The sequence below is a fragment of the Rhinatrema bivittatum genome, chromosome 4 (genome assembly GCF_901001135.1).
Source record: "Rhinatrema bivittatum chromosome 4, aRhiBiv1.1, whole genome shotgun sequence".
Classification (NCBI taxonomy): Eukaryota; Metazoa; Chordata; class Amphibia; order Gymnophiona; family Rhinatrematidae; genus Rhinatrema; species Rhinatrema bivittatum.
The window spans coordinates 89440681-89455219 of NC_042618.1; the positions used below are offsets into that span (position 1 = coordinate 89440681).

The window sequence follows — 14539 nt, forward strand, 5'->3', positions numbered from 1 at the left end:
GGACTCTGTATGAACCTTCATAATATTATGAAAAATTTATAAGTCAGCCGCACTCTTATTAACAGAATTTAGGGAAACTAGCTGATCACCTAAAGCACTAAAATCACCAGCACATGTTCCTGGCCCAGTAACTGAATTCATGGAGAAGAAAGGCCCCAGTGGGGCCATGGCTAAAGAAACAGGGGAGACAGGCTCAGGCTGTAGGGCCACAGGTGGATGCCATCCTGCATGCAATCGAAGCAGGGGAAAAAGGCCAAGGCAGTGAGGCTACAGGCGGACCTCATCACATCCACAGCCAAAGAAGCAGAGGAGAGAAGCCCGGGAGAGCAGTGGGTGGGGCCAGAGACACAGGGAAGAGAAACCTGCTGTGCATTTGTATTTGAGTGAGAGAGAATTAGTACTTCCTCCCCTCACCCCCCAGTTAATCCATGACAATCTCAGGGCATCTGGAAATCAAAATTCCCAGGTATAGAGAGCTGGAGGATTTATATCTTTGGTAGTTTTAAATCACTGGAAGTTATTTGATGTGTCTGCTGTTTTGCAATATATTTTTGGAGTTTGGAATACTTCTTTTAATTATGAATTTTTAATTACTGGATGTTATTCTGTCAGCTATTTTGAAATATTCTCTCAAAATACTGGTTTTACTATTACTTTATATTTCTTGATTTTGTTTGATATTTTATGAGGAATGTCAATGATTGTTTTCTGATTGTTGTGTTACATACAGAGTCTAGCTTGTTGCTGTTTCCATTTGTCTGGAGATTTTTATTTTAGGTTCTCTTTATTCTATATTTGTTAAGGGTGTGTGTGCTCTGCATGTGTGACTGATGTGAGGTATTTTGCTATCTTGTAGTTTCTGTGTAGGGGTCTGTAGCAGCCTGACATTCTGTTTTCCTAATAAGGGGTATATTGGCGTTATAGAGTCTGGTGCAGGGCCGTATTAAGGCGACATGCAACCAGAGGCAGTGGGGGAAGGGGTTTTTATCCTCCCCCTCCTCCCTGCAGAGGGTTGGGTTGCGGTGGGGAGAATCCCTTCTGCTAAAATCCCCTCCCCTCTTTAATGGCTAAATCCCTAAATCTGGGCCTGGTGTAATATTTACAGCATTGCCTTCCAGCCCCTCTACATCCTCTCCATCTCCATACATGCATCCCTAACCCAGCCTTTGACACGTCAAGCCAGTTTCACACTCATCCACTGAGAGGGACATTCCAAACATTCTACACTCCTCCATCTTGTCATGGACCTCCTCTTCTATTTAAATTCTATATATCTATCCAAACTCACCACATTTCTTCATTTTCTAAGAAGTCGATGCAGTGAAGTGTGTTCGACTTAGCAGGTAATTATTACTGCTGATGCAGGAACGTTTTGTGCCAAAATGTGCATTCAGAGTAGTGCACTGGCCTAACCCAGATTATCCTTGTGCTGGAAATTTTACTCCTGATCAGAGATGGAGTAAGGTTTCCAGTGCAGGGACAAAGGAAGAGAAGAGAGACCTGAAGAAGGAACAGAGGGGTGAGAGAAGTGAGGCAGCAGCAGGACCAGACCCTTTCCCTTTATTGTGGGGGCTTCCATAATCATGTGGAGAAGCTCTTTACTGGCTGTCTCTAAAATCTTCCCTCCTCCCCCCATTTTAAATGAACCGACAGACAAGAAAAAAAAATGGGCTAGCAATCAGGTGTACTGCAGCTGTTTAACTACCTGCAGGACCTGAAGAAGGTGGTGAGGTTTCAATGGCTTTGTTATGTGCAGGGCTCTTTCTCTGTAGCCAAAAGAGGAGATAGACTTCTGTCTAATGGCAATTGCAATAATCAGTTCCAGGTTGGGTAATAGGAAGAGTGCCAGTAGCTTCAATGGAGGGGCAGCAGTGCCACTGCTTCCTCATACACCAAGTTGAAGGTGGATTGCACCAGAACAGCAGACTCCTGCTGCTTCCAGATGCTCTGCAGCCCGCTCAGGCTGGTTGAGGAGCTGCCTATGCTTGCAGCCTCATCTTTCCCTATCACAGCAGTAGAAATCTAAGGAGAAAAAGCAGCCCAAGTGCAGAAATTTTCTAACAGGACGGAGAATGCAATGGCAGTCTGGATTCCCATTCCAGCTTTATACCCCCCTTTCCTCAGAGTTAAAAATGTGTGTTCGTGTGCTAAATCACATTTTAACTCTGTATGCACACTTTTTAACTCCCAATACATTAGCATAGCATTACTTTACTGCATCCGGAGTTTAAAAAAAAATGCTAATGTGTGTTAAACTGTGTGCTGAATTACAGCATACAGTTTTAATGCACAGATTACTGCAGCCTTTAAAGTTACTGTCCTTTGCAGAAAGGCTCTTTTGTCATTCAAGAGATGAAAGTTGTGTGAGTAAACAAATGCACTTGGGGGCAAAGGGTAGAGGGGGCATATAGCGGGCAGCCCTGACTCCAGGGATGGTAGCAAACTGGGTACTCCTAGAGCAACAGACTTTGGGGAGAAATGAGATCCGATGTAACAGCATAGTGTGCCCAGGCAAAAAGACAGATCTGGAGAGGCATCTTTCAGTTTATACAGGAGGGAAAGATTAGGATCATCTGTAGTGTTGAGGGAAAATGCATCCGTTTTCCTCCTGTGCTGTTAGTGAAGGAAGCAAAATAGTTCCTCACAGCAAGCTTTACTCAAGATTTCAAATATAAGATTAATTACAACTAAACAGAGTTTTCAGTGTGCTGGCTCTATTACAGAATACACTGCCTTTGAGTCTTAGGCTAGCAGATGATTATGCCACCTTGTGAAAGCAATGTAAAACTTGGCTTTTCTCAAAGGCAGTTATGTAATATTGTACATATTGTCAATTTTGTTAAGATTTATGTATTGTTGTTCACCATCTTGTAGCTCCACAGGAAGAGCAGATTTATAAATCTGAAAATAAACATTTAAGGCTGTTGCTTCAGGATCGTCAGTCTCCTCACCCCCACCTTCCCCATCTGTCACACTGAGCGCATCATTTTCCCTGCAATTGGCCATGCATTTTCGACTCACGTCTATTACCCCTTATACAGTAAGGGATTTAGCGTGTCGAAAAAGTGTGGCCAAATGCCCCTCCCCCCTGAAAACTAATAGCGCTCATCACATGCAAATGCATGTTGATGAGGCTATTAGTTAATCCCTGGGATACTGAAAATAAAATGTGCGGCCAAGCCGCATATTTTATGCTCAGAATTAATATCCTAGCGATATTAAGTCAGAAGAACCAAAAAAAAAAAAAAAGTAAAAAAAAGTCTGCCTGCCGGTCAGTGGGTTAGAAAAACGGACACTCAATTTTACTGGCGTCCGTTTTCCTAACCTATGGCTGTCGGCTGGTTTAAGAAAAGACGCCGGTAAAATAGAGCTTCTGTTGTAGGACCCGCTGACAGCCAGCTCTTCTGCTAATAAGGAGGTGTTAGGGAAGTACTATTGTCCCTAGCGCCTCCTTATTAGCACGCCACCTCATTTAAATACAGACTCACGCGCCCAGGAGAGGAGCCTGGGTGCGAGTCAGGAGAGCAGATGCTCAACACGGAGCGCCTGTTCTCCCACATTTTTTTTTTTACTGTATTGGTCCGCTAGTACTTTTCAGCTAACCCAAAACAACTGGGACTTAACATTCCATTAAAAAGATGCCATTCTGAACCAAGAAAGGCTTCAAAAACCCAATAAGATGATACAATGGAAAAAGAAAACAATGAAACACACATATATCTTGGTATAAGGATTATGAAATTATATTGATAGTTATGCATGGACTGGCATGGGAAAAATGCCATAAATGTGAATGCAAGTGTTACCTGAACAGGATTCTGAGAATAGTCCAGTATACACTTAAAACTGGGTTTTATGCGTGTAAATGGGCTTTTGAAAATTGTTACGATATATGCTACTTTTATGCATATAAATCCTTTTGAAAATTACCCCTTAAGTTTGTACTTGAGGCAGTGGAGGGTGAAATGACTTGCCCAAGGTCACAAGGAGTGTCACAAGGATTTGAGTCTGAGGCTGGAGCAGACAGCTGACAGACAACAGTCCTGCAGCTGCTCCCTAATCCATTTTCTCCTTCTCTCTTTTCCTGTCCTAAAGGGGACCAGGAGGAGAGGGGCGAAGTTGGTGTAGACAGAGTAAGCAGTCAAAATGTTCAATTCCACAAAGATATCTTAAATCAAACTAAAGATGATTTTGATATAATTCCTGAATGGAGTGCTTTAGAATTTAATCTTTATGTAAAAAGGTTCTTGCATCTGCATATATGGCCAACCATCAGGTCTATACTGTAAAGTGTGGTTGGAGATTCCCCGTCTGCAACTCGCTGTGGGCGCACAATTGGGATCCTGCGATACAGTCTCCAGTTTCACGCGTCTTTAGCGCTTCTTGAAACAGACGCATAACCCTTTCCGCACCCAGCATGTATATCATATGTAAATGAACGAATTAGCTATTTAATGAAGGAATTAGCTATTCCCTCCGATACTGTGACGCGCGCTCCGATTATCTCCTTTGTAACCCGCTATTTTGCCGCGTCCTTAACCTGTTAGTTTACCGTCTACCCTCTACCTGGTGTTAGTCCTGCACCGTGGACGACCTCCATATATACTAACCCGCTTTCAAACTGCATTCAGCCCTTCTTTTTGCAGGAATGATGCTGCACGGAACTCCGATTGCATTAGTTATTTGCTTAAAAAAATTATTTCATCCCGCATGTTCCGTATGGGAGCTGACAGCGGCTTACAAAAAAAATTACAGTACTCATAAAATGCGAAAGTTGATATTATATATATCTATCTATCTAGATGTCACTTTCCGAATTCCCCCATCTCCACACGGGCGGGCTGGCGTGCGGTCATCGAGGTGGCGGCAGGAGCCGGCGGGCGGGTGGGTGTCCGTTCATCCAGGCGGCGGTGGGCGGGTGGGTGGGCGTCTGTTCATCCAGGCGGAGGGAGCTGGCAGCGAAAGCGGCCTCCAGCAGCCCCCGCCAGGAGTGAATGAATGCACGCCTGTTTACGACCGTGCAATTTCGGCACTCAAGGCAGTCACATGCCGTGACGTCAAGCGTGCATAAGCTCATATTCTTGGAAAGCAAAATTGCTTACCTGTAGCAAATGTTCAGAGGACAACAGGATGTCAGTACTCACACATGGGTGACATCATCTGGTGGAGCTTGGCATGGAAAACTTAACATAAGAACATAAATTGCCATACTGGGTCACACCAAGGGTCCATCAAGCCCAGCATCCTGTTTCCAACAGTGGCCAATCCAGGCTGCAAGTACCTGGCAAGTACCCAAAAACTAAATATATCCCACGCTACTGATGCTAGTCCTATTATCCGAAAGAGTAAATAACCGATTCACATTTACCCGTTCTAGACCTCATGATTTTAAAGACTATCATATGCCCCCCTCAGCCGTCTCTTCTCCAAGCTGAACAGCCCTAACCTCTTTAGTCTTTCCTCATAGGGGAGCTGTTCCATCCCCTTTATCATGTTGGTCGCCGTTCTCTGTACCTTCTCCATCGCAATTATATCTTTTTTGAGATGCGCCGATCAGAATTGTACATAGTATTCAAAGTGCGGTCTCACCATGGAGCGAGATACAGAGGCATTATGACATTTTCCATTTTATTCTTCATTCCCAACATTCTGTTTGCTTTTTTGACTGCTGCAGCACAATGAATTGACAATTTCAATGTGTTATCCACTATGATGCCTAGATCTCTTTTTTGGGTGGTAGTTCCTAATATGGAACATTGTGTAACTATAGCATGGGTTGGTTTTCCTTATATGCATCACCTTGCACTTATCCACATTAAATTTCATCTGCCATTTGGATGCCCAATTTTCCAGTCTCACAAGGTCTTCCAGCAATTTATCACAATCCACTTGTGATTTAACTACTCTGAACAATTTTGTATCTTGAAATTTGATTACCTCATTCATATTCCTTTCCAGATCCTTTATAAATATATACTGAAAAGCAAAGGGTCCCAATACAGATCCCTGAGGTACTCCACTGCCCACTCTCCTCCAATGAGAAAATTGTCCATTTAATCCTACTCTGTTTCCTGTCTTTTAGCCAGTTTGTAATTCATGAAAGGACATCGTCACCTATCCCATGACTTTTCACTTTTCTTATAAGCCTCATGAGGAACTTTGTGAAATGCCTTTTGAAAACCCTTCCACCATGTCTGAGGATTTAGTCTAGGTCATCATTCACTGCTATACATTCTAATTCTCCCATCTTACTTCTTAGACTTCTGGCATTAGCATTCAAACACTTCTAAGTGTGTTTTTTGTTTGCATTTTCATTCTGCTTTCTAATTGATAGGGATAAATTGGATCTTTTAGCTCAGGTGAGTTTAATTACAGGCACTAGGATTACTTTTCTTATTAATGGAACCTCACTGTTGGGATGCCCTAATTCTAATGCGTTATTAGTATCCTTTGAAGATACTTCTCTCTGAACCATGCCCTGCTGAGCAACTGTCAGCTTTCCCCTTTGTTCTAGTTTAAAAGCTGCTTTGTCTCCTTTTTAAAGGTTAGTGTCAGCAGCTTGGTTCCACCTTGGGTAAGGTGGAGCCCATCACTTCAGAAAAGACTCCCCCTTCTCCAGAAGATTCCCCAGTTCCTTACAAAACTGAATCCCTCTTCCTTGCACCATCGTCTCATCCACTCATTGAGACTCCGGAGCTCTGCCTGCCTCTGGGGACCTGTGTATGGAACAGAAAGCATGTCAAAGAATGCTATCCTGGAGGTTCTGGATTTCAGCTTTCTACCTAAGAGCCTAAATTTGGCTTCCAGAACCTCCCTCCCACACTTTCTTATGTCTGTGCCCACATGTACCACGACAGCCAGCTCCTCCCCAGCACTGTCTAAAATCCTGATGCATAAGGTCTGCCACCTTCGCACCAGGTAGGCATGTTACCAGGCAATCCTCATGCCTACCAGCCACCCAGTTGTCTACATACCTAATAATTGAATTGCCAACTATGACGGCCGACCTAATCCTTCCCTCCTGGGCCATAGCCCTGGGAGACATCCTCGGGGCAAAAGGACAATGTACCACCTGGAGAGCAGGTCCTTGCTATGGATCCTTTCCTGCTGTACCAGGTTGATGCTCTCCCATCATGAGACCTTCTTCCTCCAAGGCAGCACCAGGGCTGCCAGTCTGAAGTTGGGACTTGGCTATGATGTCCCTGAAAGTCTCATCTATTTACCTGTCTGCAGGTCTGCCACACTAGCCTCCAGAGATTGATGTGTTCTCTGACAGACAGGAACTCTTTGCATTGGATACAGATGTACAACTTCTCACTGGCGGGTAAAAAATCATACATGTGACACTCAATGCTAAAGACTAGGAGGCCCCCCCTCTTGCTGCTGGACTGCTGCCTTCATCTCAAATTTGTTCAGTTCCTAGTTAAGTTTTAGGTTGCTATGGGACTAGGAATGTGTCTAATTAGGGTCCTTTAAATGTATTAGTGTATTCACTATATATCTGGTAGTGGCCTACAAGGGAATGATCAAATTCTCAATAAGGTGTGGGAAATTCGTGAAGTTATAGGGCTGATTTTTTGTGTGTGTGAAAGTGGCACCTGCCTATAAACTAAAAGATGAGCTAGGGGTGGGTGGGAGAGGGATGGAAGGGTTGGGAAAACAAACACTAACTTGTTTATTAGCTGCTTTACTATTTAAAAAAACAAACAAACCACTATTTAAAAAACAAACATTAACTTCTGTTTATAAACACTATTTAGAAACAAACTAGCTTCTGTTTATAAGCTTACTATTTAAAAAACACATACAACCTTCTGTTTATTAGCTGCCTTACTACTTAAACAAAACACTAACTTCTGTTTATAAGTTATCTAACTATTAAACCCCCCCCAAAAAAAAACACAAACACACTAATTAATATACCCCAATTGTTTACTTCTTCCCAATACTTTTAAAGAATTTCCCAAGCAGAACTGATTCCTTTCAGCCACCAGTAATGTGATCCTCTCCTTATGTCAAAGTTTCTAGAACTTCAAGCCTCTGAGCATGCTCTGGCATACAATATACCACACATGCATGCGGGGTCCCCTTCAGTCTTATAACACAGAAGGAAGAAGAAAATAATAAAGAACAAACCCACAAAGTGGAAACCCAACTCCACAGGATGGTGGGCAAGTTTCGCTAGGACAGACATCCTCTTGTCCTTAGAGAACATCTCTAACAGATAAGCAACTCTGCTTTCTCAGAGGGCAAGCAGGATGGCAGACCTCACACATGGGTGAATCCTTAGCTATATCCCCCCCCACCAAGCAGAAAAGGGGACCAACAAATCAGGTACCAATGGGCACAACAATGTTTTGTTGGTAACAAGAGAGGGTGGGGCAGTCTGAATAGAAAGAATGGTCCTTAGGCAGAAACATATTTGGGTTCTAAACCTCATTTCCAAAGGACAGATTGGTCAAACCTGCTGTCACGTTGGCCATCCCTATCCAAACAATAATGAGATGCGAATAAGTGGATAGAACTCCATGTCACAGCTCTGATGATCTCCTCCATGGGAATTGCTCACCAGTGGGCCACAGACGCTGCCATGGCTTGAACAGAGTGAGCCTGGACATGGCCCCCAAGATGCAATACTGTTTGGGCATAATAGGAGATGCAGTCTACTAGCAATTGGAAAGTGTTTGCTTGACAACTGCAATCCCCAACCTATTCTGATCAAAACAAACAAAAAGTTGGGTGGACTCTCTATGGGCTCATTCGCCTTGGTGTAAATGGGCCTTGGAAAAAAAATGTTGGAAGGACAATGGACTGGTAGATGAAGTACGACACCACCTTAGGCAAGAACTTAGGGTGGTCTTGTGCATGCATCCTAACGTGGAAAAACTTGAATAGAGTAAGGTGGATAAGTCACTAAGACCTGAAGCTCGCTGACCCTGCATGCTGAGGTGGCCACCATAAAAATACAAGACCTTCCAGGTCAAGTACTTCAGGTCACATGAACACACTGGCTTAAAAGGAGCTTTCATTAGCTGAGTCAACACCATGCTGAGGTCCCAGGACACAGCAGGGAGCCTTAAGGAAGACTTCAATTGAACCATCCTCCACATAAAACATACAACTATAGGCTGTGCCAGCTTCAGAGAGGTGTAGAAGGTATTTAAGCAGTTTTTGTGTAGACCAGGAGAAAGGATCTAGGACTTTTTGCTCACAGCACATGGAAACTCTCCTCCATTTCAGTCTATAAGACTTTCTGGTGGAAGGCTCTCGAGAAGCCACGAGATATTGTCCAAAAGATTGAGGGGTTGCAGAATCAACCTCTTAACATCAAAGCTGTGAGCGATAGGGCCTGAAGGTTAGGATGGCACAACCTGCCCCAATCCTGGGAGATTATAACAGAAGAAGTACCCAATCTGATTGGGAGTTGTCCATCTGGAAACTAAAGAAGTGGAAATCAGACTTGCCTGGTTAGGACAATTTGAACCCGAGGAATAAGGAAAGGTCCATCTCTCCAAGACAAGGAGTCTTGGAGAGATGGAGTGATTCGGATGCAGTCTTGCAGATCCGGGGAGGCCTAAAGCCACTGAGATTGTAAGGTCAAATAGGCGCTTCGCATATGCACGCGTGCCCAGGGTATAATGTGTACTGTAATGGCCATGTGACCCAACAGCCTCAACATATGCAGAGTTGATACCTACTGGCTTTGCTGAGTCTCGAACACGATTGCTGGGCTGACATGGGACTTGACGTAAGTTGACAACGAACCCTAGAGACTCTAATACCTGGATGATCGAGCACATGGACCTTTTGGCCCTGCCCAAGAGAAGTTCCTGACTAGCCAATCATTCAGATAGGGGAAAATATGCTGTGAAGGTGTGTTGCCACCACCGTGGCCACAGATTTGATAAAGACCCTCAGGGCAGATTCCAGCCCAAAACAGCTGAACGAAGTACTGGGAAGTGCCGTTTCCCCACCACAAATTAGAGATACTTCTGGTGGCTGGGGAAAACCTCCATGTGAGTGCATGCGTCCTTCAGATCAAGAGCGCATAGCCAATCCCCTCTTTGCAGGAATGGGATCAAGATACCCAGGGAAACAATCCTGAACTTTTTTTTTTTTTTTTAGAAGCTTGTTCAAGGCCCTTAGGTCTAGAATGGAACAGAATATCCCTGTTTTCTTTGGAATCAGAATTACTGGGAGTAGAATCCCTGCCCTCTTTACCCTGATGGAACGAGCTTGACCACCCTGGCTGTTAAGAGGGAGGATAGCTACACTAATAGTCTTTCCTGATGTGCTACTGGTCCCCAATATGGACTTGGGGGCAATTTGGCGGAGCACTCAGATTTAATTTGTACTGTGCATACAATAGCGAGGACCCACTGGTCTGAGATATATAAAAAAATTTAAACAGTGGCCCAGTATATCACCTATTACAGAAAAAACATGATGTGGGGTTTACAGCAATGCATAAAACTTAATATCAAATACAATAAACATGATAAAAACAAACAATATCAGTAATAACAAACATTATGCAAACAACCATAAGTTAAAACTGCACATAATTCAAGAAGATGCCATCTGAAAGTGGTGTGCTTTTATCTTTTCCATAAAGCACTTATATAGTCATTAATATGCCTGAGTTCCGCAGGTAATGCATTCCACAAAGTAGGGACATACTTCACTAGCTTATTAGTCAAGTAAGCAGGAGCACCTTCTTGAAGGGCTTTGTATCTTAAGGTCACCAATTTAAACTGGATCCTATAAGCAATGGGAAGCTAATGAAGTTACCCGAGCACATGGACCATATGCTTTCTAATAGAACAGGATGTGATTAACAGTGCTGCTGCATTCTGCAGCAATTGAAGGGTCTTTAACATACTGTATACTTTGGGAGCCCACTGTAAAGAGAGTTGCAATAGTCTAGTGCAGTTAAGACTATTACCTGGACCACAGTTCTAAAATCTTCAATGGGCAAAAGATGTTTTATAGGACAAAGGGCCCTAAGTTTGAAAAAAAGCTGATTTTCTAACAGCTCAGAGTTGCAGCTTCAGACAAAGTGGGATCAATTAAAATTCCCAAATCTTGAGTAACCTTGGTGAATGTATCAGATGTTTGGCAACTTGGAGGGATATGTTTGCCTAGAGAGCCACATATTGTGGAACCGCAGCCTAACCCCACCAGAAGGTCGCTCACCACGGATGCAGTAGACTTAGCTACACTCTCTTCGAATCAGTCAAAACTGAGGAGCTGGCTGGGGCTTTGGGGCACTGTTGTCTTGGTCAGCTGCATAGGGTGGAAGAAAGGCTTCCTGTGGCCAGACCTCAAAGGCCTCCTAGATGAGTATGATGGTTCCTGAATACCAGCAAAGAGTTGCTGGAATGTTGTATTGTGGTCTCAAAATTGAACCACCAACCCTTCACTTCATCTTTGAAGAGAATCTCCCCTGTGCACAGCACGTCAGCAAGTCGATCCTGAACTTGACAGAGATCAGAGGCCTGCAGCAAGGTGAGTCTGCAGGCACCGATCCCTGTTGTAGAGACCTTCGATGCAGTCTCAAAGAACATCATAGGTCGTGTGGACCCCATGTTTTCCACATTCCAAGCCCTTGAGCACCAGTAACTAGAGGGTGTCTTGCTACTGCTGAGGCAGGATGTCCCGAATATACTGGCCCATGTGGAGCTGGTAGGCCGCTATGTGGGCAATAAGCATAGCACTCAAACGCTTTTACCAAAAAACATCCTTGGCCCTCTGATCCTTCCCAGAGTCTGAGTAAGCTTGACCTTTTTGAGAGCAGATTAGACTACAATTGACTGGTGTTGCAGCTGTTTTATGAATTAGAGAACTTTTGTGATGCAATATATTGCATCCGCCTTCCTATTGATGGGAGGCACTGAGAGGGAGTGTTCCCACATCCTCATCAGTAACTCCAAAAGGATCTCAAGCACTGGGACTGCCACAATCTCCTTAGGAGGCTCCATGTACTGAAGAACATTCAGCATTTTGTATTGGCTATCCTCCTCCGACTGCAACTGAAATGGGATGGCTTCCGCCATCAACTTGATAAAAGCTCGAAGGCGTTACCTTCCAGGGGAGACTTCCTTCTGTTATCAGGAGGAGATGGGTCTCAGGGGAGACCATTTAATGCATCAGAATACAAAGTATCTGAAAAGGTCATCCCCCCCAGGTATCGTAAAGGCCATCATATTCACTGTCGAAGGTAGGGGACGGATCCCAAGGTGCTCAGCTCCCAGCTAGTAGTATGGGAACAGACTCGACTGGCCATGGTGGTCCAGACCATAAGACCGCACTGTTGCTGGGGGAGCTTCTTCCTTCAAGGAACTGGGGATGTCCACCAGATTAAATTGTGTAGGGCCCGATGCCCTACTGGGCATCAATGCCACCCCAGACACTGACACTGTGAAGATGTTGGTAGCACTCTGATGAGCGCATGCAGAGATTCAAACAACTGCTCGAGGAAGGACAATGCTGGGCCCAGTGCCATCAGTGTCCCAAAGCTGATGCCCAGCAACATCTTTTCCATGGCCAGCTGCACGTTTTTCCAGCTCATCCTTAAATATCACCGATGCTAGGACTGACTGGGATCCAGGCGGCCTGACTAAATCCTCTTTGGAACCAAGAGGAGGATCGGTGGTAAACATTGGGACTGGTGGAGGCTATGACAAACTCCTGGAATCTGTGGAGGACTGGCATTCCTCATAATGGGTCACTTTAGAGGCATTACAGCCAAAGCTGGTGCATCCCTGTACCTGGCACTGTGCATTGACAGGGACCGATGCAGATACTTCTTTGACTTCCCTCAATGCTCGGATTGGTCCTTCTCTGGTGCCAAGGCCAAAGACAATTAACCTGATGTCTGAGCGGGAAGAGTTGGGTGATGATGTGACTCCGCATCCCTAGAAGCTTTTGATGGAACAGATGGCCTTGCTGATGACTCTGTGGTCAGCGGCACAGCTCCAAGGTCCCTCGATGTTGATGCCTCCCGTGCTGAAGGATCGGTCTTGCCCAGCCCAAAGAGCCGGTCCATCTTGTCGAGACAGGCCCAGTGTCCCTTTGGGGTCATCTGAGTGCACCTGCTCCTACTCCGGACATCATGCAATGTCCCCAGGCAGAGGATACATCTATCATGGGGACCATGAGAGACAAAGTCCTTGTGCACTGAGGGCATTGCTTAAAACCAGTTGATATGTCATTATGAAAAAAAAGGGATGCATTGTTGAAGTTGATGGCCGGTGGGCACCGAGCACACTGCCACCCCGGGGAATCAACTGCATAAATACTTAGTGAAAAACTCTGAAAACCCTGAAGAGAACCATGAGGGGACCCCACATAGACCATGCGATCTGGCGTGAAAAACGCCAGAAACAGCTTCCAAAAAAGCGGCTCTAAACGTTTGCCAAGAGACACTGGGCTCCACAGGAAAAAAACCAAAACAATTAGAGACTGAGGGGACTCAGAGTGGATATGTGGTATATTGCATGCCACAGCATGCTCAGAGAGGCTTAAAGTTCTAGAAACTTTGACACAAATTGTCTGTGCTGGGCTGCATCGGATGATGTCACCCATGTGAGAGGACTGTCAAAACTGCTTGCCTTCTAGGAGACAAGAACTTTCATAAAAAAATATTAAAAAGGATGGTTGCACATTATTTCAATTCAAAACAGTTAAATGTTTGTTATGCATGTGTCTATGATAAATTAGTTGGTAAATTTTATATTTTCATATAATTTCACATTTTTTAAAAAATATTTAAAGATTTTAAATAGAAATTGAACTTTTTGCTTTGAGAGGTGAAACTAAGAAAAATTATACAAATTTGTCATACAATTGCTGCAGAATTTTGAAAAATCTTCTACAGGAAACTGGGGGCTCAAGTATAATTAAATGCTGTTCGCTCTGCTAGAAGCTCCTAGGAGAAACTGTTGATATAATATAAAAAAAAATTAAAAGTACTAAGCATCGGTGTGGTAACATCTGAAGCACAGTGCAGTATTGGTAGAGCCAGCCAATCACTGACACCCAGAGTCAGGTTTTAGGGTACATTCATGGCTATGGAATTCATAATACATCTATCTCAAAGTACTTCTTTGATCTTACTTGTTCACATCCAATCCAAAATCTTCAAGAAATTCCACTTTTCGTTGTGAAAATGTAATCCTCATCTCTACTGATAATGAGCCATTCACAGCTTTATCAAAACATGCAAGGATGTTCTCTTCATTTTGTTTTAGATCCCCACTATATTCAATCTCTAGCCAGTTGAGATATAGCTTTGTGTTCTCCTGTCCAAAAAACACAAGAGGTAGTAGTTAAACAAAAACATAGCAACTGAATGGCAAATTCAGTGTCATGCTCATCTACTCTCGTTCTAATTCCCATTTTTAGAGGTTGACAAAGAGAGCTCACACTATTTAACACATCCACTGAGGATTAATGGTAACTTGATATTGTGTATTAGCATTCATGTTTGCATGTGAATAAGCAAGTGTTGCTTACCTGTAACAGGTGTTCTCACAGG

At 43.9% G+C, this 14539-nt stretch overlaps 1 protein-coding gene across 2 annotated transcripts in view; it reads right to left on the bottom strand.

The window, feature by feature from the left end:
• PRPF39 (pre-mRNA processing factor 39) overlaps positions 1 to 14539 on the bottom strand; it is a 192117-nt gene that overhangs the window by 23316 nt on the left and 154262 nt on the right. For both annotated transcript variants that reach the window (XM_029598474.1, XM_029598473.1), the window contains one exon: positions 14119 to 14303. In XM_029598474.1, coding sequence (XP_029454334.1) covers positions 14119 to 14303 — 185 coding nt within the window. The remainder of the gene's footprint in view (positions 1 to 14118; positions 14304 to 14539) is intronic.